The 24,062-nt window shown below is 40.3% G+C and overlaps 2 protein-coding genes across 2 annotated transcripts in view; both read right to left on the reverse strand.

The window, feature by feature from the left end:
* Positions 1-15,796, reverse strand: part of rps6kc1 (ribosomal protein S6 kinase polypeptide 1) — a 33,760-nt gene extending 17,964 nt beyond the window's left edge. Inside the window, exons 1-6 of the mRNA XM_030721091.1 lie at positions 15,623-15,796; positions 13,956-13,991; positions 1,116-1,236; positions 666-781; positions 495-588; positions 327-380 (exon numbers count right to left, since the gene is read on the reverse strand). Of these exons, the coding sequence (XP_030576951.1) occupies positions 327-380; positions 495-588; positions 666-781; positions 1,116-1,236; positions 13,956-13,991; positions 15,623-15,724 (523 nt within the window). The 5' untranslated portion in view covers positions 15,725-15,796. The remainder of the gene's footprint in view (positions 1-326; positions 381-494; positions 589-665; positions 782-1,115; positions 1,237-13,955; positions 13,992-15,622) is intronic.
* Positions 15,797-16,309: 513 nt separating this feature from the next.
* Positions 16,310-23,982, reverse strand: moxd1l (monooxygenase, DBH-like 1, like). The gene is made up of 15 exons (XM_030722093.1): positions 23,873-23,982; positions 23,396-23,451; positions 22,291-22,650; positions 21,812-21,958; positions 20,895-21,047; positions 20,714-20,797; positions 19,475-19,630; positions 19,262-19,364; positions 18,545-18,714; positions 18,358-18,446; positions 18,096-18,192; positions 17,949-18,008; positions 17,519-17,637; positions 17,330-17,408; positions 16,310-16,796 (listed from the first exon to the last, which is right to left on the reverse strand). The coding sequence occupies exons 1-15, from the start codon at positions 23,904-23,906 to the stop codon at positions 16,641-16,643; spliced, it is 1,863 nt and encodes a 620-aa protein (XP_030577953.1). The 5' UTR covers positions 23,907-23,982; the 3' UTR covers positions 16,310-16,640.
* Positions 23,983-24,062: the final 80 nt, after the last annotated feature.

The following is a 24,062-nucleotide window of genomic DNA, read 5'->3' on the forward strand; positions in this document are numbered from 1 at the left end:
TTCCTCATTTTCTCCTGCCCGACAGCTCAATATTTAACATTCATTGTTCAATATATCCACTCTCCCTCCACTGCACATGTGCAAACCATCTCACCCTTGCCTCTCAATCTTAGTCTCTAAACTGCTCAATCTGAGCTGTCTGATATACTATTCTAATCCTGTCCCTCTTGCTGCTATCCTTCAGTCACAAATTACCAGTGCCCACCTGCTCCACCCTTATTGCACTCTCTTTTTCACCTCTCTTGTAGACTGTCCATGTAATAAATCCACATATATCCAAAAATAATAATTTGTGTATGTGTGCCCGCACGCATGTTCATACATACCTCCATACTCAGATGTGATAGTCAAATCTTCTGCCCCACTGATGTCTCTTTGAACTGAAAAACAGATCCACACATCTCTAAGCAAGTTTGAATAAGCTGTTTTATTGTAAGCTCAAAGAAAGATTCATAATTGAATTAATAGGAAAGGCATATTCTGTGTAACCCTACCATCAGAGCTACAGTCTGATAAACTGTCAGCCAGGAACTCAGAAAAGGGCTCTGCTGGTCCAATGAGCTCTGAGCCGTCGTGGACCTCACCACCCTGGAAAATAAGAAATACTTCAGTCCATAGTCTTTATGTGATTATTCTTGTGTTTCTGCCAGTGTGTGCTAGGGTACCTTGAAGAAATCTTGGATGTGCTGGCTACTGTAAAGAGCAGGGATATTAGCAGAAAACTGCAGGAGATCCTCAGAACACTGCCTTCTTTCCTCAATCACTGAGTCATCAAAACGACCTATACAGACATGGATGGATGCAAAAAAAACACAGATAAGTGATGTTGCCATTAAGCAAGTGACTATACTGTATTTAGTTTCACTAGTATAATAATACAGTATGATAACACTAAGCTACGTGAAGGGGGCAAAGCAATCACTACAAAGTCTTACTGTCACATTTGTCTTTGTTCAAAACCTTAACAACCCAAAGATGAGGTACTACAGAACCAAAAGAAATCTAAAAGAAGAACAGGACTGTGGAGGAATAGTTTTAATACAATCAGAACACAGACAAGCTTTTGCTCAGGGAAAATGTGTGACACAGGGGAGTAGAGAGGGTTATTTTCTTACCAAAAACCTTGGCCTTAGCAAAGGGAGGAAACAGCTCTGATTGCCCACATACATTCCTGTGCAGCTGCCAGAGATTCTGATGGAGTTTCCGGAAATCACTGTATCTCTTCCATACTGTTATCTACAGAAAGAGAGCCACAGAAGACTTGGATGAAATCAGACGTTTTGGGCTCAAAGGTACCTTTAATTGTATGGATTATCAATTTTGTCACATAAACAGGAGAAGAAAGTTGATTTTCTACTTGTCTGTAAATGTAATCTCATTGTCACTGATAATCCTGTTAAATCACGCTTATCACGTTAAAATACCGTACCTAACATAATGACAAGAGCATGCCACAGTATTAAACTATAATGATTTTTCCTTAAGTAACTGCTACTAGGCCAGCACATAAATCGATCTAGTCCCCATTTCTCTGCCATCTTATGTTGTCGTGTATTTTTATCTTGATGACATCAGTATTTTATATCAATATTTTTATATCATGTATTGTTATATATATATTAATCACACACTCTAATTAATGGTCACATTATGTATTATTTGTCACCTATATTGTCACTCACACACTGGAGCACTGCATAGGTAGGTGGAAAAGGCCTGCTCTGCAGGCAACCTGGGATTTTTCCATTAAGTAATGCTAGCCCCCACCTTTGTGAGGAGCTTCACCTTTTACCCAGTGCACTTTTGACCCAGCTTCTCCCGAGGGGAGGGGTGAAGGCGCACCTGGACTCCTTCCGTGGGAAAGTTGGGTGTCTTGTTAGCCCCCCCGAGATCAATTCATAGAACTGTTGCTTAAAGGAGCATCTTAATATGTCCCCTCCCCTGATAACAGCTGCAGGAGGTGTGAGATTGGGCTATATAAGGGCATGGCAAACTTGGGAGGGAGCGCTCTTCTTTGCTCTTCCTCTCACCCGTGTTTGCAGCGGCTGCAGGCTCTCACTCCCGAGAGGGCTTCTGTTTTTATATTCTGTTAAACTCTGGACGTTTATTTCTTTGCTTTTCTACCACCTTATAACAGCACCAAGGCGCTCACTCTCGGGAGGCTTTTTGCTTTCTTGCATTTTGTTTAACTTTTGCTATCTTGTATTTTGTTTAACTTTTTGCTATCTCGAACTTTGTTTAACTTTGTGCTTCAATAAATCCTGGAAACGAAACCTGCTCATCTCCAGTGAGTTTCTGTGAAGTGTGGAGCTTTTCTCAAGGTGCATTTGCTTCCATTGGTCTCCCCTCCGCCTGGTAAGAGCAACAGGGGGAGAGAGCCGCAAAAAAACCCGACATCTTGGCGACCGCGGCAGGACTCCGAGATAAGAACAGCTGGAGAGGTACCTAGGGTTTGGACGGAGCCTCACGTTGCTACGGAGAACACCAAAAGCGCGCAAAAGTAAGTAAAGCAGTTTTCTGCAACAATGGTGTTGTCCGGGTGACTGAGACTTCCGCCCAAGTTCCTGGTTACACTTTCAAAATAAAACAGCTGTCTTGCTCTGGATAAAGAATTTGTAAAATTTAAGGGTTTTGTGGTCGGCTATTTTGAGCTAAAATGGTCTAATCTGGATAAAAGGAGACTCCTGGATTGAGCAGGTGTTGTGTTTGGGGTTTTTCTTGCTTTGCTGAACTCTGGAGTGGAATGAATGCGTGTTGTGAGTGAGATCGCAGCTGTGAATGGTGTTTGTCTTGTCTGTTCGTCTTGTCGTATCTGTTCTGTGGTATTTATTGAGAAAGCGCTGAAGAGAATAAAGTGATAGGTCCTCGCGGAGATTTACCGCTGAGAATTATCCGGTCCAAACCTTTATCTTGGGCCGGACGAGCTCAGGCTGCTATCTGCCGCGGGCGATACTGCCCAGGTCGTGTATCGGAAGTAAGCTATTGGGGGTCCCATGATTAGTATTTTGAGACCTTTGCGGTAACAATGCACTGAAGATTCGGCCTGGAGGATTCACTGTATGAAAAAAAGGAAGCTAGCAGAAAGTCGCACGGCGGTTACCGCACGTTTCATCAGAATCCGCTAAAGGTTCGGGCTCTGACGAGCGGGGGTCCACGGTCGGGGTCGACAACCAGGGGCGGATCGAGATAAGCTCTTCGGGGTAGCTCTCTGAAGGGGGAAACCTTTGATAATAAGGCATCGAGGTCCGACTGGGAGATTATGACGTCAGGCACTGGATGAGTGGTGCCATTTGGTTAAGTTGTGTTTAAGTAATGTTTTGTACATATTGCCTGGGCTTGTAGTTATTCCCTGCTGTATATTCTGCTTTTGAAAAGTATAATTCATTTATCCTTGTTATTGCTGTAAATTGTGCTTCAAGAATATAACCTGCTGTGGGAGAAGGAGGAGAGAGGCTGCTGCAAGCTGCAAAGGCCTTGGCTGCAGACCTGTGTGTGTGTGTGGGAGAGCCTGGGATGTGTGTGTGTGCGAGCAGGCAGGGAGTTTGGGAGAGAGAGAGAGAGAGAGAGAGAGAGAGAGAGAGCTGTCGCTGGGCAGTTCTCTCTCTGCTCTAAGAGAAAAGAAGTTGTGTATATGTGAATAAGGAATTTATGAATTGGGATTAATAGTAACTTTGTAACCAGTAATAGGTTAAGGATAATCGGGAGGAGCTCAAATAAAAATAGCCCTGTGAACAAAACAAAGCTCCTGCCGGAGCCAGAAGTCATTCAAACAATGTTAAATTTGATATTGGTCAAAAGAAAAGTTGAAAAGAAGTAGATTAGAATTAGAAGTTTAAAATAGGTCAGTGAGAACAAGTGACACAATTGGGAGAAATTGGTAAAAATAAGGGAGGAAATACTTGGGGAAAACTAGAAGATAGTGAAGAAATAAATAAAATCTCTAACAGCTGTAGTAGAATAACAGATAACATTATGTAATGGTAACAATAAAATAACTGGGAAATAATCGGAGTGTAGATCAAATAAATTAATAGATGTGTTCATGAACTGGTGGTCAGTGTAGTGGAGGAGTGATCTGTGAAGATGGACCTGCTGCGGGCTGCAAGGCCTCAGCCTGCAGCAGCATACATCTGTTGGGGTGTATATTAAAAGCAGAGCTTGTCTGCTTTTCTATACAATTGGTGAATTAAAGTTTGCATAAAATTGTGAGAAATAAGTGCAAACTAGGAAAATTAATCATTGAGGTTTAAAGTTAATATTGAAGAGTGTAAAAAGTTTAAAAGTAGATAATCTGGAGGGGCTAGAAGTGTTAAATTAGAGACCAAAAGGGGAAAACAGGAACAGTTTAAATACATTTGAATAAAAGAATAACCCATTTAAAAGTGAAAAACCTCTGATAGAATAATTGGATTGATTAAAGCTAATAATAGAAGTAACATTAACTAGAAAAAGAGTCAAATAAAATTAAAAAGCCTAAGAGAATGGGTAAGGATGAATCATAAACTTGGAAGAATAAGGGGAAATAAACGTTAAAATATTTGGGAGAAATTGAAAGAAGAGAAAATTAAGAGAGAATTAAATAAAATAGCTATAATAACAACAATAGTATGAATAATAAATAATAACAAAATAGTAATGATAATAATATAGCTTGGACACAAACTGAGCCTAAAATAAATAGATTTAAGTGAAAATATAAATGTAGTAGGTGTGAGTGAGGTAAAGGAGTGGTGAGAATAGATTAGAGAGGATGAAATAACAGCTGAGCCTCTGAGGAGATAAAGGAATTTCAGAAACAGATAATCTGATTATTAGAAACACATCTGTGTAACAGGTCTGAGAGACTGCAGGACACTCAGCTGATCAACCTGAAGCTTTGACACCTCACAAGAACCCTAATTTAAAACATAACTCTTTGTATGATGAAGTCAAAAGGAGTTCCTAGAAAAAGAAAAATCTGTAAGTTGGTCCTCGGGAAATATTGTTTGGATATTTGTGTGTGTGTTCTCAGTGCAGATGATGTCTTCACCTCAGCACATTCTTTGAATACCGGAGGGTTTAGAAGAAGGGGGCAAATTGAGTTGCAATGACCTCTCTGCTGTATATCTGCCTGGTTCCAAACATAGTTATAGAAGTAAATCTGTAAGTTTACCAAATTATTAAATAAACACAGTTAAAATAAATAACAAATGAATTAAATAGATTTGATGGTGCTGAGAGATTACTCTGAGTAAAAATTATAGCCAGAGAGACAGCTATTGTTTCACAGTGGACACTGTGTTATTCTCAGAGAGCGAGTGTGGAGCAGGAACCCATGGAGATCCTCTAAAACAGGGGGGTGATCCACAGCCCCATGCACACGGTAATAAAACGGTAATATCCACCTCCAACCAGGAGTGTGGTGTATGCACAATGACAATGATGGACTTCCATCTCTGACTTTCACCTGGTATCTTTTAACATGGCATGTTGCTGAGTGACATATAGATGAGAATGCGTTTACTGATAGAAAGTGGTTTTGGGGTTATGATAGAGGGGAAATAGATTAAAGCAAAATTTATGGTAAACAGAAATGATGTAATAAAGTGGAGGTGAAACAAAAAAAAAAAAGGAAAATTCCTGAAGTGTCTTTCTCTGCCCCATTGTGGCAGAAAATGCCTCCACTTTATTCTTTAAGTGCTGGAAGATCATTTTTGAGAAGCATGTCCTCTGAGCAAACTGCGGTGAGTGACGTCACACAAGAAGTGGACCTTTAAACAAAAAACCATGAAGATAAAGAGCAGAGTACATGAGCAGAATGCAATCTGTTCTCTTCTACTAACATTGTGTCCAGAGATGATTTACAGATGACGCTGCAGGTCTCCACAGCAACCTTCCTAAACAACAACAATAACAACAGCTGGACAAGGAAGAGGATGGCCTTCCTGCAAAGGAGGCAGGAGCAGAGGCTGGAAGATAATACACCAGACGGACAGCCAGCAAAGTGACGTCCAGACACACAAGAACTCTTACTTCCTGAATGGGAGGAAGGGGGAGCGCAATGTGTCTATGTGCTCCACCGTGAAGGGGGTGAAGTGTGTCTACCCATGAGCCATGGATGCTTATGGACATGGTGAGACTGGCTGATGGACTGTTTTCAACATCACAAAAACCAAGTAAGTCATCATTTCCTTTGGAGAAAATGCTGCAGGAGCTGCTCTGCACTTTGAGACATTTAAGCTCTTTGGGAGACATCCCAGTGAGCTGAGCAGAGTATTCCAGACTAACCTGCCTGATGATGTGAAACTGGAGATGAAACACACTGTATAGTGGAGTTTTTCAGGCTGCAATATCCTGATGGCAGAGCTCTTCTAAGATAGGAGAAATCCTGAGAGAGGAGGAGAGTCCAACAAAAGGGCCGCGTACATTCCAACGGAGGAGAGACTGAGAGCTGACCAATCAGAGGAAGAAGAAGGCTAAACACCTCTGATAACTGCACACTGAGGCTCAGGCTGCAGTGCTGACTGCTAACACTGCTCAGAGTCTTGCAGCTTCTTCTTGCTCACCCAGCCAGCTCCTCCTGCTGTCAGCACTACACAGGTAACGAGTGGATTCCCTGCACCAACTGTTCTTAACACTCTAACTGAATCTGCTGTGCCTGTTGTACACATGCATGTTAATCAAGGTGACAATCTGGACTTGTACACCTGAGAGGGAGAAACTAGAAGCAGATGAGAAGCAGAGTGACCTGGCGTGGAGGAAGGAGAAAACTGTCACAGCCAGGACCGCTGCTTGGACTCACTCAGCCTACTCAACAGAGAAACACCTGCTTAGAGGTAACTTCACAGGTCACCTCCAGAGAGATTGCCACATGACCTCTTGGGCTAGACCATCAGCCTGTTGGCCATAAGGAGGTCCAGAAAGGCCTGAAGAGGAAAAGGAGCAACCTGACGTATCCTTTAATTTGTCAAGTAAGCTGACATTTCAATAAGTCTTATGAGAAAAGACATTCTGTGTTCTTTAGAAGCAAAATCATGTGCAACAGTGATGAACTGTATGCAAACTGTCAACTGAGGAAGCACACAGAGTGATGATGTGCCAACAGACACAGAGACTGTGTCTGGGTTCAACCTGAGGTGTTTTGGTTGCAGCCAGTGACTGAAGACTCCATGTTAAATGAACGATGGATGAAATGTGGGAGCTCTGGGTACGAATGCAAAGGAGGAGACTGAGGAGCTGAGGAGCCCGGATTGCTCTACATTTACTGTTTGATGAGAAACTGGAGTCCAAAGACTATGGACTGTGCTTTGATGAGCTGATCAATAGGGGAACGTAAGAAGAAAAATGTTCTTTTGTTGATCAGTTCATTTTTACTGGTGACTACATCTACTTTGCTCCACAGGGTGTGGCTGCTGCACCTGATGGACTGAAAAACTGGTAACAAGTGTCAGATGCTGGGCCACATCTCTTTGCTGATTGCTCGTGGACATACTCTCATGTACTGCACTGATGTTTAACAAGACAAAGCTTATTTTAGAGGGAATCTAACTACACAATAAATGCATGCACATTTCTAAGGACAAAACACTTACCACCACCAAGTATGATTGAAGTGTGAATGGATAGTTTATTAGATAAACATGTGTAGATCAAATTCAATTACCATTGAACATAAGTAGTTGTTGAAACAGGTTCCATCTCAACTGAGTGAAACAACGCAGTATACTTGGCTGACTACGAGAGAGCCCTGCACAAAAAAATTCCAAGGTGTCTGGACCTCGGTCCATGCACAGATGGCAAATTAAAATCCTTGAATCCTTGAAATGAGGGAGGGCTCAAATTTGTCCAGCCTGATACAGTTGAGCTGAAACCTGAGGTCAAATTACCTTAATAAATTAGGCAAAGTTCATTTAAGTCACATGCCATTGAAGCTATCAGGCTTAATATTGATGAGCTATTGAAGGCTGGAGTGCTTTTAAAGCTCATACACTAAAACCAAATTCAGACAGTTACATACTGATACAATTGCAGATTCTGATACACCTGTGGTTCCTAATCCATATCTTTGCTTTCTAACAGTGCACCAGATATTAAGTGGTATTTATGTTTAGTACTTAGTACATTCTATGACAGCTGTGATAACTGTGATTAACAGCCCTAACATCTTCAACCAAATTTTAGTGTAAGACTTGAAGTATCTGAATATTCTCAGTACTGTCTCACAGCATGCAGCCGATCTGTCGTCCTCAAAAATAACAAAATGAGAAGAATTCTTGCAATTCTGCTAACAAACCACTGAATATCTAGGAAGACAGTTTGGTGGACAGAGGACGCTAATTGTTCTCTCTCAATTAGAAACTGTGATTAAAACCTGACAACCGCAAACGGTTGGTGAATGTTGACATGTTTGGGAATGACAGGATTCAGCAGACGGTGGATTTGTGACTATGTGTTTAAAACTGCATCTCTGCTGCTTCAATAAAGCAGCAGGACAAACTAACTCTGATCCCTAGCTGCAGTGGTCGGTCGGAGCTGAAGCAACATCTGATGCACTGAAGCAGGACACGCAATCTGACCTGGCATTGGGTAATCAGATTACTTGAAACCTTTCCATTTATATGTGGCTAATAGCAGGGGCTAGGTAAGAGCTGCCCTTACGCAGGATCCCAGTAGGTTAAGCGGTTCCTGCCTTATTACAATATAAAATTGGATAACATGAAAGCTGGCTTCTCACCTTGCTATCAAGGTTTGATGGCAGCAGACTTTGTTTTTCAGAAACTAGGATTTTAACTCCAGGTCATCCTGTAACTCTTTGTATGCCACATCAATTGTGTGTTTTGTTTTTTGCCCGAGGTTTGTCATCACTCAAATAAAACTACGGGGTAGGAGGTAAGGTTATCTGCCCCTGAACTATTAAAGATGTAATAATGTTAACCCTGTTTCCAAAATGAACTCCTCATGATTGTGCCACAGACTGACAAATTCAGGAGCTGAGAAAATTAATGTGCATAATGAATTTATTACAGCTGATTTAACACTGCCTTAGGATGGTTCTTGTTTTAGGGATGAGTGTGGCTGTAATGTGGGCTGCACAGTTGTTTAACTTAATTCTGCAGGTGTAAGTTTTTCTGCTCTGGAAGCTCAGAAGGTTGATCTGCTGAGTTCATCGCTGATCTCAGATCAAAAAGCTTTAACAGCAGCTTGTACACTGGCTACAGGTAAGACTTAATTTGTACATTGCTTCAGCCTAGGTTAATGAGGTTTGTCATGCTAATGCTAATATTTAGAAATAGAGAGGATTTCACAGAGCTGAAGGCAATCCTCTAGTATATGGAGAGGCTGTGTTGCAGTTAATTGATGCTTTACAGCTTCCCAGTGCAGTGGCCATTACTTTAAAATCAAATGGCCAGGAGATCTCAAAGGTGTGATCGAGGGCATAGCCTGGTCAGAGCTAACTTTGTCTTTCCAGGAGGAGGAGAACTAAAGGGTGACACTTCACTGGACATAAGTAATCTGAATACAGAGGGGGTCAGTATGAGGCTGGAGAACAGACAGTGGAGCCGAGGTAGGAAGTTATGGTCAAGCACTCATCAGCCTCAAGGGGGAATAATTGTTGGAGGACATTAGAAAGTGAGGCTGATGATTTGCTATGTCATTAGCAATAATAATAGTATTAATACCGCTCCGCATAGGTAACATAGTGCAGAAAGTGAGGTCTTTCTTGTCTAAATATGATAATATGCTTGGGTGCATCAAGTTAATTTAAAATTTATGTTATAGAATATTAAAACAATCTCAAGTGAGCTAAGTGCAGTATAGTTTATATAAAACATGCTCAGTTGATCAGTCACTAAACCAACAATAAATAAATATATACTAAGAATCAATCAGAAAAAAAGAAAAAGCTGTGTTAGCACAGTAAAACCAAGGGTACTAAACTCAAATAAATCTGTATGTAAGCAAATATAACATTTTTAAATTTTTTAAATGATTGAGAATTTGGGCTGCTCTCATGGGAAAGGGTAAATCACTCCAGAGATCAGATGTCACCACTGTAAAGGCTCTGTTGCCTCTGCTTTTCAGCCTTGAAGCAAACTGAGGAGCACTTGGTTTGTAGACCGCAGGGCTTTGAAAGGAATATAGGGTTTCAAAAGTTCAGTTAAATAACTAAGTAACACCTGATCACATCCAACATATAAAGAATTATAACTAGGTTGAAACAAGAAGTAACAAAAGTATAAATTACTCTCTCTAAGTCATGTTGTGGGAAAAAGGTCTTCATTTTTAACTAATTGGAAAAGCTCTTCCTAACAACAGGGCTGGTGTGTTTGTTGAGTTTTAGAACACCATCAAAAATCACCAAGGTTCCACATAACAGAGTGATAATAGGAGGCTAAACGATCAATAGCGCTCTCATACCCAACCAAGGTGGGGTGGTCCAAATAAAATTATTTCTGTTTTGTTTTTATTTGACTTAAGAGGGTTTGTCTCCAGGCCATGAGTACATATCCCTAAGACAGTTTACTAGTGTCTGCATAGAAGCAGAAGCAGTCAGATTATAAAGATAAGTATATTTGTAGTTCATCTGCCAAACAATGAGAGGCAATGATGTGCCTTTCAAAAGTGGAACCCAGAGGAAGCAAATATAAAGAAAAGAGAGTGTGACCCCAATAGAGAACCCTGGGGAACCCCATAATTGTTTGGGGATACAGATGACAGATACTGTCCTAAATGAACAGAAGAAACTCCTACCAGACAAATATAATGGATGCTTATCTGCTTTAGAAGTCCATCTGTAAAGCAAACAAGGCTTGCTTTGGGTCAAAGTATTATTCTAACCTTTGTTAAATTTGAAAGATAAAAGATTATATGACAACCAAAATGATTAACTACAAAGGGTACCTGCATGAAATATTGTACATGATAATGCAAAATAGACTTCTGCCTTATGAAATACACTACCGTGTGATGGCAAGGACTCCCCAGGTAAGATAACAACTGTAGATGCCATCCTTTCTGTTACCCATTATAAAAGCATAAAAATGAAGAGAAGTGTAAATATAAAAACAACTTAATAAGAAAAAAGGGAGAAAAGGGAGTGCTTTACTTCAAGAAGATCTAACATTGCATGTTATGGATATTATTAATCTTATGTTTTATGCTATAAGCAGTAACAACAAAACCTGAATGGAAGATAAGGTTCTGACAGTCCCATTCAGCCTCCCCCAGCCAAGAGGCTGCCGAGCCTGGCCTCGTATTGGAGAAAATCTTGCTGAGATCCGTGACCAGCGAAGGCTCGCCCTGTTGTGGAACGGCTAAAGGAGAGAGGAGACTCAGCAGAGCAGGTATCCAGCATGGACCCAGATCTTCTTAGATCTTCTGGAAGCAGAAGGAACCATCTCGACAAGAACGCGTTGTGGGCTGAGGCCTCCACCTGGATTGGAACCGAGTCGTTTGAGGGGCCTTCACGACATGATGACATCACCTACGTGACTCCTGGGAGCTGCTTCCCCAGCCAGTGGGAGTTCTGATGACAGCAGATAGCCAGTGCCACCTAACACCCGTGGCACGAGGCTCACCGGGAACAACGCTAACTAGGGGGAATCTGAGAGATCCTCCAGTTCAGAAGTGCTTAACGCATCTTCAAGCAACCAAGTCTGTGAAACAAGTCAGCTAACGGATGAAGCGGCAGAGCTCGACAGTGACACTGATTTTGTCACCAGTAAGTGGGCTACGGCCAGGGTCGTCGATGGAGAGCAAGCCAGTGAGATTCAGAAGCTCACTGGTGAGAATTGAAATTGAAGATCATCAACGATTTGCTTAGAGCAACGAAGGGGGAACAGGTGGAATGGAGGAAGTGGTCCTCACAGAAGCCTGAAGAAGATGCTACAACATCATGAGGACTGAATGATCGTCTAAAAGATGCTGACAATGTTATGAAGTCTGTCTAACACTGAAATTGTCTTTGCTATTGCCGCTATTGTTGTGTTTTCACATAGATACTATATCTCGAGTGCCTTATCTTTTGTGCCCATAAGTATAGGTGCCTCTGACCTGTGTGGTGTGCACTGCAATTGAGGATGTTGTGTTGGTGAGATCAGTTTGTTTGTTCTGGATTGAGATTTATTCTAGCATCCAGAGTTGACGAGCACACCATGTGAGTGAGAAGATTTAGTTTGAAGCTTGCAAATGTTTATATCGATAAAAACAGCTCACGCAGTGTTTTTGCAATGTTCACCTTGTTTAAACAAATATTTACTCTTGAATTGATAAAAATACGTTGTGTTGATACCAGTAGGCATCAAAGGGGGAAATGTCGTGTATTTTTATCTTGATGACATCAGTATTTTATATCAATATTTTTATATCATGTATTGTTATATATATATTAATCACACACTCTAATTAATGGTCACATTATGTATTATTTGTCACCTATATTGTCACTCACACACTGGAGCACTGCATAGGTAGGTGGAAAAGGCCTGCTCTGCAGGCAACCTGGGATTTTTCCATTAAGTAATGCTAGCCCCCACCTTTGTGAGGAGCTTCACCTTTTACCCAGTGCACTTTTGACCCAGCTTCTCCCGAGGGGAGGGGTGAAGGCGCACCTGGACTCCTTCCGTGGGAAAGTTGGGTGTCTTGTTAGCCCCCCCGAGATCAATTCATAGAACTGTTGCTTAAAGGAGCATCTTAATATGTCCCCTCCCCTGATAACAGCTGCAGGAGGTGTGAGATTGGGCTATATAAGGGCATGGCAAACTTGGGAGGGAGCGCTCTTCTTTGCTCTTCCTCTCACCCGTGTTTGCAGCGGCTGCAGGCTCTCACTCCCGAGAGGGCTTCTGTTTTTATATTCTGTTAAACTCTGGACGTTTATTTCTTTGCTTTTCTACCACCTTATAACAGCACCAAGGCGCTCACTCTCGGGAGGCTTTTTGCTTTCTTGCATTTTGTTTAACTTTTGCTATCTTGTATTTTGTTTAACTTTTTGCTATCTCGAACTTTGTTTAACTTTGTGCTTCAATAAATCCTGGAAACGAAACCTGCTCATCTCCAGTGAGTTTCTGTGAAGTGTGGAGCTTTTCTCAAGGTGCATTTGCTTCCATTGGTCTCCCCTCCGCCTGGTAAGAGCAACAGGGGGAGAGAGCCGCAAAAAAACCCGACAATGTATCAAAAGTTAAAATACAAGCGACAACAAACTCACACAAACTTGAATCAAGTAGTTACTTACTTAGTGGAATAAAGAAAAACATAATGGCCAAATGTTGAGATGCAAGAGTGGTGTGTGGAAATTCTGAAGAGATGGATGGTATGAGGAAAACTAGGCCAATCACTGCTCCCAAACAGGAACATTACTCAGTAATGGAGGCATGTGTGTTTCTGGCAAAACATTCCCTCTGTCTCTTAGAAACACATACAGTAATTGACATCATGCCTGTTGCATTAGCGGTGGTTGTGGGCTAAACTTCATTCCTCATCATGTTTGAAATGTAAGACAGCACGCATACTCAGCACAGACAAGTGGAGTTTTTGTTAAATTGTTTAAAATGACAAAAGTGTTGTTTTGAGCAAAATAAGTGATGAGTAAGTTCTGTGTATTTCTGTCCATGTAGGTGCAGGCCTAATTATTTACATATTTCTTTTTATGTAAATTACATTTTACAATATTTCTGGATAAAAGAACTCAGCTTTGGTTTATAAGGTATAAAAGTTGGGCATCAGGGATGTACAGCCAGATAAATAACACTTTCAGCTTTTCTGAACTTCTTGAACTAAGAAGAGTAACACTGAATTGTGGAATTATGGCTTCTTGCCATAATTTTTGGATGTACTCTCAAGCCTGAGAGTACATCCCAGGGTAAAGAAGCATTGACTACTCAAAAAGTTAGATTAAAATAAATAAATGCATTAATAATAATAATAATAATAATAATAATAATAATAATAATAATAATAATAACTGTTGCATGTCTTACCTCTTGGACATCCTCTGGGTTCTTCCTGGAGATTATCTGTGTGAAAGAGGGAGAAGAGAAAATCCATGTGATTGACCCCTATCTTTACTGTTGCAACTTTCCTGCGGGGCTGTCACTAGTATGAGCAGGGTCAGGGCACTGAGCATCACAATGACTGCATTATGAAGCAAGTGATGGAAGTCTCGAGTGTTAGAACGAGACATCACCAAGAGTCATAACAAGAAAGGACGGAAGCCAGGCGGAAACAAAGAAACTAAGCCTGTCCAAATCCAGTTATTAAACTGGGAATGTGCCCATGTGGTTACTGGAGTTCTGCTGTAAACGCTGATTGAGCCAACTGTTGCTGTAATTTGGTGCTATATAAATAAAACTGAAATAAAATTGGATTAATGAGATAAATTCAATTATCAGCAGACACATTGCCTGATGCCAGTGAGTTCTGTGAGTTATCCTCTTCTTCTTTCACCTGCTCCCTTTAGGGGTCACCATAGGAGATCATCTGCCTCCATCTCACCCTATCCGTAGTATCCTCCTCTGTTACACCATCCTCTATATGTCCTCCTCCACTACATCCATGAATCGTCTCTGTGGTCTTCCACTTTTCCTGCTGCCTGGCAGCTCAACATTCAACCAATATATCCACTGTCCCTGTACTGTGTCCTCTGCACATGTCCAAACCATCTCAGCCTTGCCTCTCTAACTTTGTCTGCAGACCACTCAACCTGAGCTGTCTCCCTGATGTACTCATTTCTAACCTTGCCCATTGTGGTCACTCCCAATGAAAAGCTCTGCCACCTTCAGCTGCACCTCCTGTCTTTTGGTTAGCACCACTGTCTCTGAACCATACATCACAGCAGTCCTCACTACCATCTTGGAAACCTTCCCTTTCACTCCTGCTGCTATCATTTTTGTCACAATCACCCCTCACACTCATCTCCAACTCCACCCTGCCTGCACTCTCTTCTTCACTGTCCATTGCTAGGGTGGTGGAACCCAGGTATTTAAACACATCTAACCTTCACTGTTCCACCTGTCTCACTCTTCCTCTGTGACTCTCTTGCTTCCCCTCAACATGCGGATCACAAAGTATTTCATCTGTGAGTTGCTGTGTGTTCCTATCGTGGATACAAGCTCCTATTTACAATTTAAAGCGTCCCTGTCCAAAACTGCAGGCGATTTATTTTAAAACATTCTTTTTCGCATCTTGAAACAGTCACCTCACTCTCAGGGGTATCCTGTGAGAGCTAAAGCTTCTAACATGAATAATACAACACAGCCTATCGCAGAAGGGTTAAATACTTATTTTAGGGCTTTTTTTTTTTTTTTTTTGCTGAGAAACATGACTGAAAAAGTACTATAAACAGAACCAGCTGCCACCTCACGAATGTCTGTCTATAACGTCAACAACGTTAACACCCGGGTTAACTCTGGGTCACATTCAGTTAGTCTCATATCGATAGTGTAAGTTAGCAAATAGACAACCTATGTTTAAAAACAAAACAGCGTCTGAATATGCTCGCTAGCTACACATATGTCTACTTTTAGTTCACCGTCACCAGGTTAAACTGCCGTTTTTGTTTGGTTCTCTTTATAATCATTATAGCTTGGCTAGCACAGCTACCTAGCATTAGCTTAGCCTTCTCACTGCCCATCATCTATTTACTTACCCTTGCAGTGACTTTGTACACAGTATAGCCTTTCCGGTGCTTCTTGGGATCTGTGACAGTATAAAACCGAGCAAGTTCTCCTCTGTCCCGCTGCGATATCATTCTGATAGTGACAACATCGCCGAAGCTACCAGCCGGCTAGCCGTACACATTCATTCTCTGTTTGCACAGTCAGTGACATGTAGGCAAATAAATCAGAGCGCCCCTTTAGGGAAGTGTTGGAAACTGCAATCTTAGTCTTAGTAAATTTCATTTACTACCATTTTTTTTGCGGGATGCATTTTTTCTTATTGAATGATCAGAGTTATGATCTTTTTTTAATCCTTAAGCACAAAAAAATCAATAATTATGCTCAGGGTGTATAAAAAGAAAAAATGTGTGTCAAGAAGTCAATTTTGGTGAAGCGTGCAGTGTCATGTATGTTTATTGATTGATCTGTATTCAATAAGTATACATGACACTAATTTGTTATTCTTAACAACCTTTGGTTTTAATAATAAAGTAAGTTGAGATCTATTAAAAATACAAAATAATAATACAACTAACAGATCAAATAGAAGGCAAAAGAAAACTGCAATCATATTGAAAATCATGCAAACATTTATTACTGCCTATTCAGAAACAATCAACATACTGCTACTACCGCGTACAAATTTAAGTTGTGCTACAGTGATATTATACTGGCAAACCATTAATATGTGTAATGTAAACATTCCTGTTCATTTATGAATTTTAAAAATGGAGAAGGAAGAAATTGAACAACATTAAAAAAATTAACATTTGTTATCTGTATACAGGTAGATATGATCAAAGATTTTGAGCTGCAGTGCTTGGTATGATTATCACTCAGTTGCTAAAGAAAATGACTGTGCTTAACAATTAACAAGAAAGATAAAAGACATGAATAAAAAGAGAACAAAAACACAGAAAATGGGGTGTAATGCCAATACATTAAAGATTTGATCAACTTTGTCTTCCTTTATCAAGGTTGCAGTTGGGTCTGTTGCTCATGCATGTGTTACATTACTCTAGTCGAGAGTAGCAAAAGTAGGATTTCTGCAAGATTCACAATCCAGGAAGTGCAGTGTCTGTTTGAAGTGTTTCTACTCTGGCAACCACTGGGTGTCTCCATCAGATCCCTCACTATGCCGTTTTGGTAAATGGTTACATTGTGCTGCAAAGAAAAAAAAAAGATAACTTATAATACCTTCTTTCTGCAGATGAAAAAACACTGAAAATTTAAGTTTTTTTTTTTAGTGAATTCAACTTAAATGGCCACATACCGTAGAGACAGACAAATTAAAGCTCTGACTTTGTGTTCAAATTTAAAATAAAACATGAGATCCATACAATATGCACGTGCACAGAGCAGCATAGATGTAAAGGTGTGTGACAGCAGTAGAAGGCTGGCTTACCACAAATATCGTAAAAATTAAGTCTCCAAAAGTGCTTTACATACAACAATACAGAACAAATGTAAACACTGACAGATTCATATTATTTGTTTAACTTTAATAACTGATCCACTGATCCATGAAGCTTAAAAGAAACAAGCTAATTGATTAATTGAACATTTTGTAACCTATAAATAATAAAATATAAGGAGCTGTCACTGCCCCTGGCTGTCTTTTAATATTCCAAATTTCTTTTTAATTAGATCAGACAGAAAAGAAAAGTCAGCATCAAATAACCAAGACCGGTACTTACATTGGAGTCTAGGATCACTTGAGTTTGTGGGGCTTTCTTTAACAACCTCTCATACTCAGCAATCTTATCTTGAGGCATTCTGTCAGAAATCAGTATAGGGCTAGTTTGTCAAGATACATCTGCATGACAAAAATATATGGCGTGTGTAAAAAATGAAAACAGTATATGCAGCATTGTATCAGAGCTTACATATCTGCATCCATCTGCACTCCTTTGGTATCCGGAATGCTAACGCACGAGGTGATGTTGATTGCAGGATAGTAAAACAGGAAGGCCAGACACATCTCATCAGTGGTTGCTAACCCCATCTGAAAGGGGCACGCATTAGAAATATGAGATGAATTATGACATTCATTTCCTTTATTTTTTAATTATTCAACACAGTCTCCCAGTGTATACTTCCACCTCTCCATGCTCTCTTCCCCCTGCTCCGTACTCTCATTACAGATCACAATGTCGTTTTTTTGTTATATTATTATTATGAATAAGACAGAACCCCGTGTTCATGTGTGTCCAGTTAATGTGTATTTATGCATAAATGTATTTATTTACTTATTTTCCAAGATATGGATGCATAAACTAGTAAAACTACATGACATGAGGTAATACACTGACCCACCTGCGTTACTGAAGTACGATTGGCAGTACTGTAAGTACACTCCACTGAGATTTCATCACCCTGTAGTTGAGAAAGGTAGCATGGCGTCCTGAGAAATCTTTTTTTCTATCACGTTCATAAATGGGCATGAAAGTAATGAACACTGACCTGCTTGATTTTCTTGATGCTTCCCAAACTGACAGTCTGTTGGAGCTCAAAGTTGTAGTTTTCATTTAAGGCCAGGAAATCTATCTGCTTCCCATTTCTACCGAGATCAAAATTCATCGTGCAGTTTATATAAGCTGATGATGATGATGATGCTGATTGTCATTATGATGTCTAATTATCTAACTTTGATATTCACTGGCTAATGATACGCTGACATTATTGACTGCCGTTGAATTTCATACAATCTGCCTTTTTTTCTTACCTGAAGTGGCCAACTCTGACTTTCCTCCCAGCCAAGTGAGTGTGCAAGAGCACAGCAAACACTTGAAGGTCAGGCACAGGGTCCAAAAGCTATGGGAAGAAAAAAACATTCACAAATAAGAAAAATGTAAAACTTTAACATGAATTTAAAACATGCCACTTGGACTCCACATTGCAGTGCTGCATACCTTAGAAAAGTGAGCAGTATTGCAAATGGCGTAGGTGTGGAACTGGTTGGCTTTTGGAGGGATATCGTACTTCACATTTCCTGGCAGGAGACCCGTAGTCATAATGCCCACATCATGCTGCCGTAGTTTTGCAGTATAGTGTAATCTTAGTCCTGAGCTGTCTTTAATGCCTGTACAGCAAAAGCGAACAGTCAAAAAAAATAACAATATTAATAAAGTTAAGGAAATACTTTAAAGAACATAGGACACATATCTAATGTTTGACAAATATGTGGCACATTGAAATGAAAATCAATATTAAGCATATTAGTTTAGTTGCTGACGACACGCAACTAAAGCAGCTTCAGCGTGCCTCGGCACTGGATCACCATTCTAACTGTTTAAGCACTGTTTAAAACATCTGTCCAAACATCTGTGCCTCAGTGGTTAACACGGTTCTCTCAGTGCCCCCATTCTATCCATGTGCTCAAGTTTTCTCCCAGCATTGACAAAAGAAAAGAGAAGGGAAAAAAAAAAAATGAAGGTTTCTATCAGGATAGAAATGTTGTAAAGGTGAACAATTAGAACAACTTTGGGTTAATTTGCAGTAACCCTGTAAGTGTAATTAATGAATCCAAAGCATGCCAGGAAAACGCCCCTACAGCACAACCTCACTGTAGAGGTCAGGCTTCATGTTTTTTCTTTATCTTGCCCTCTTTTAATAAACTCAGTGTTTACCTTCTTTCCTCTCTGGGTTATTGTAATGGATTTCGAACCTATAGAGTCTTTCACTGTCCTCTCCTCCGACAGGAATAGCAGCATTTTCTGGAAGCTCATACACCTGAAGGTTTAGAGATAAACTGTGGTAAACTGATACAGCAAAGCCAGACAAGAAAATGAATTTGTGAATTTAAGCAGGAGTTAAAATTAGTGTGTCTCTCTCTCTCTCACCCCTCCTCCCACTCCCCAAGAAGCCACTACTTCAAAGCAGGCGTCTCCTATGTCACCGATGTAGCACGGCTTGTCATATGGATTCGTCACATAGAGGGGGCAGCGGTACAGCAGCATGTGATGAACGATGTCACGGTGCTCAATCACGGGCTCAATCTGAGGTAAAGCAGGAAAACAAGGTTCAAGTATTTCAGATTTACATAAGACTGTCAGTTTTTAACATTTCTGTATTTTTCATTTGCATTAACGGATGCTTGCACATGCATCAATGTGGGTGTGCTTTTGTGTGCAACTGAACTTCCAAATCAGATACAAAGGACTAATTTGTGTTAAAGATGAAAGAGCTGCGGTAACAGAAATATAAGGAAATGAGAAACACTCAGAGGCAGCTCACCCTCTGGGCAGAATTTACTTTTAAGGGAATAGTATTGTATAGTTTATATATTCAAGTTAATCTTGCCTCCCCATTCAGTTATGTGCCGCTTCCTGTTTTATTTTGGTGATTGTCGTTCTCTTTCTTTTGTGGTTAGTTTAACTTGCTCCAGAGGGATCACCATCCTCAGCTGTGTTCCCATCCTCTCATCATCCTGTGTTTGTATCAAGTGTCTCAGTCCCCCCTTGTCCTTTGTCGAGTCATCCCCTCGGGTAGTGTGTTTCCTTGTTCTGTGTTTCTCTGACAGTCCTGTTCTTTTGGATTATTTGCTTCTGTATAGTGTTTCTATGTTTCAAATTGTCATGCATTTGAACTATTATAACCTATTACTGTAATGTACATAACAAAGACATACTAAAATTAATCAACTATACTCGAATATTATCTCATGCTAATATGTACTTGTCATTTTAAATACCTCTATACAGCATTATTATCACTTTGGCCTTCAGCGCAATCTATTGACCTTGAAGAAAAGGTCAGAGGTCAAATGTGATATGTGTCATATTTAAAATTTGTATACAGTATTTTCTATAGTACTTGTAAGAATCATAGTTTCTAAGTTAAGTAAGAAAAATTTTGTCAATTTTGGACCAATAAATCATTAAGTTGGCCTTGAAGACTTCGGTGAATGTCAGGCAAATTTGAATGGATTGTTAACACGACCCCACACTCCACCCCTACAGAGTTTAATCAGAATTCATTCAAAACATTTGGAGCTTTCGTGTTTGCAGACAGAATGGCACACAGCCACGCAAATGCTACCAAAAAAAAATAACCTCTTTGGTTGAGGTAACAATGCTTACCTGATAAATATGATGTTTTTCACCTAACTTAGGAAGCTTCATGACCTTGCAGTGATAGTAGGTAGTGTTGGATGGGACAGTGATCTGCAAGCAGCAAATATAAAAGGCAAATAAACAAATCAAATAATGCAACATTTCTGACCTCTGCTGTAAACTGAGCGTCATTGTCGGTAATTCTTACATTGTTCATGGTGACATTAAGATAGCTGGAGTTGGTTGGGATGGTCCTTGGCATGTAGTTCAGGAGGTTTACTTCTTTGGTGCCTCTTCTGCCCCCGTGGTAAGAGATGTCATCTGTGTTCCCATAGGCATAGATGAGTTTGATGGGCTGAGCCTGAGAAAGAGATGGTAATTTAAGTCAAGAAACCTCTTATAATATACAGTACAGAGCACACTACAAAGAAACAACATAATATGATATTGTTTGGTGGGGAAGGCGATATCGTGGCAGGTTTCTGTTTGTAAAATCCAGTCTTTTTTTTTTTTTTTTTTACCTTGTAAAATGAGTTATTTTTAAAATATCGCATAAACAGATAAAATTTTGTGCTCTGACTTGGCAGATTTTTGTGCCACTGCAAAGGTGCACTGTGCATTTTTGGTTTTATTCCCAGAGCCGTATAGCATTTCAGGTATTTGGTGCAAAACACAATCATGTGTTGCCTCTTTATGTCGTTGCCATTGTCTTCATCTGAAAACCCACGGCAATGTTTGCAAAAAAAAAAAAAAAATCCTGGGAGCCAAACATAAAGAACTGAAATAACAGATTTTAGATGCTGAAACCTGAGCATTACACAGAGAATTAGATCAGAAAAAACAGGGGGGGGGAAGAAAGAAAGACCTACGACAAAGAAACTAAACTTGTGTTTCAGCCCCATTGTCTAAGATAACAAAGTCTAGTTGTGGTGTCATGAAAGACCTGTAGGTTTAGCCTGAAGATGGAAATGTTACATCTCTTCCATGGTTGATTTCATCATTTTTTTTTTTACATTTTTATATAATAAAAACACTACAAACACTTATAATTATGGCTACAGTCCCATACATGCAGAATCTAACAAGGGGGAACAAAACACAACTAACAACAAACAAAATAGTTACAGTGATTTGGAAGTCTTTGTCATCACATGCTTTAATAGACCTCTGAAAGGTCATGATGGTTTGATTTTGATTTTCACTCATAGAGAGGAGGGTGTAGCTCTGCTGCATATCCACTTTAGGCATGGAGTTCCCCGTGGAATAACGATCCTGATGGACAAAAAAAAAAAAGGACAAAACTTTCAGAAAGCAGAAATTAGCCTTTGGCCTTGTGAGAAGCGAAGAAGCAAAGATCACTTATGGAATCAAAGCTGCTTTTGTGTTATTTGTCATGAACAAACCTAGAAACTTGGAAAACTAAATTCAAATAAAGAGGAAATGCCCTGAGTTTTATTCTTTGTCAGTGTTTAGAATTGAAATGAATCAACTTCCTCCAAAAACTGCTCTGTTTGTATCATAATATCTATTTTGAACTTCTGAAAGTTGGACTTCATGAGTAAAAATACAACAGCTACTCATTTAGTTATAATTTCATAGCAAACCGTGAAGTAGCTTCCTTTGGGTCCAAGTCCCCCTAGGACGATGTCTGCTCCCATCATGTCTCCATTTGGACTCAAACCAAAGCCCACCCAGCCTGTGGTGTTGACGGCCAGCTGGAATGTAATGTCACCTGCTGGATTGTCAAAACCCCACTTCAGGCACACCAGGCGATCCTGGTCCAGGTACTCCATAAAGGGCATTGTAACATTCATTGCCCATGACCCCGCTGTGCAGATCAGTAACAGGGAGAAGGAAGGAAGCAGAGAGCACATGTTGTCTCCGCGAGGTTGGAAATCTTCAAACTGAGCTGAATGCGAGTGGAGCTGCCAAACTCCCTCCCACCATCCTAAGACACACCTGCACTGCGAGATGAGTTCAAGTGATAGAGGCAAAAAAGTGCTCAGTCATTCAGCATTTGCCCTTACAGAACAATAAAACCTGGGGTTTCTTAATGAAAATGTAGCCAGGTGAGGCTGAAGACTTCACCTAAAAAATACTCATCACTCATCAGTATTACTTGTGGGGTTTCTGTTGTTGTTGTTGTTATTTAACAGCTGGCAGACTGGACTCAGGTGTTTGATATATGAAGGGGCGCTGAGGTGAAATGAGAGGAATAATGCTTATTTCTTCTCACCCGCTGTCACCGTCTCATACATCAAACACTTGAGTCGAGCCAAAACAATTTCGTGGCGCAGGAATGTTAATTCTCTGAGTGTTGCATTCAGATCCTAACCTACAAAGGTCTTTTTGTTGTCGTGGATGTTCAGCATCACATTTTTGCATTCCGATGTTATTTTTATTTAAAGTGCACAAACAAAACAAAGCAGTCCGGCTAACACTTCAAGTAGCATTGCTGCTTACACACCAACTGATTCTGCAAGTGCTGTTACACACTGCACTGCACTACACTGCTCATTTAACCTACAACTCAACCTGCTCACAGGGCAAGTTTAGTATCATATCTATTTTTTATTTACAACATATAAAATATTTTCCTAACTTGAGCACATGAATGGAGCTCATTTTTTAAATCATTATCTTTACTAATATACCACAGTACTGATCATTGCAAACAAACAGTCAGAGACGTTTCATGTTCAGGTTTACCTGCTGGTCTGTTTGGTCAGGGCAACATTTAGTAATCTTGGCAGGTGTGAAACCTCCTGGACAACACAAAACCAAAGATGACAGTTTGTATTTTCACACACAAGATGTTTGAACTGATTTAGTTCATCAAGCAGTATCTCCACTTCTTCCAGCATGAAGTAAGTGGTACTTGTAACCCTCTGAGGACTATAGTACTGTGCAAAAGCGCACAGCCACCCCTTAATTCTTTATATTTTGCTTCCAAGGAGCCAGGTTTTCTTGTTTCTGTTTTAAAGTGGTCTTTCTGAAGGTCTTTCAAAGTTTTCCTTTGGACATTGGCTACTTTTTCACTCATGATGCACAGTGTGTACTTTCAAAAATCTTAGGAAACTAAGAAGAAGTGTCAGGCTTAAAAATCTATCTACAGCACAAGAATGGTATCTGAAAGTCATGTTCTTAAGAAACAGGAAAACATCCAGCAAAGACCTGACACAGGACCTGAGAGGTGCATCTGGCTCTGCAGTTGATCCATCTACTGTTCAGCCTCATCAGAAACGGTCTCAGTGGAAGGGTTGCTGTCAAACCAAAGCCCACCCAGCCTGTGGAGTTGACTGCCAGCTGGAATGTCAAAGCCCCACTTCAGGCACAGCAGTTGATCCTGGTCCAGGTATTCCATGAAGAGCACTGT

This window comes from Archocentrus centrarchus, chromosome 24, assembly GCF_007364275.1.
Source record: "Archocentrus centrarchus isolate MPI-CPG fArcCen1 chromosome 24, fArcCen1, whole genome shotgun sequence".
Lineage (NCBI taxonomy): Eukaryota > Metazoa > Chordata > Actinopteri > Cichliformes > Cichlidae > Archocentrus > Archocentrus centrarchus.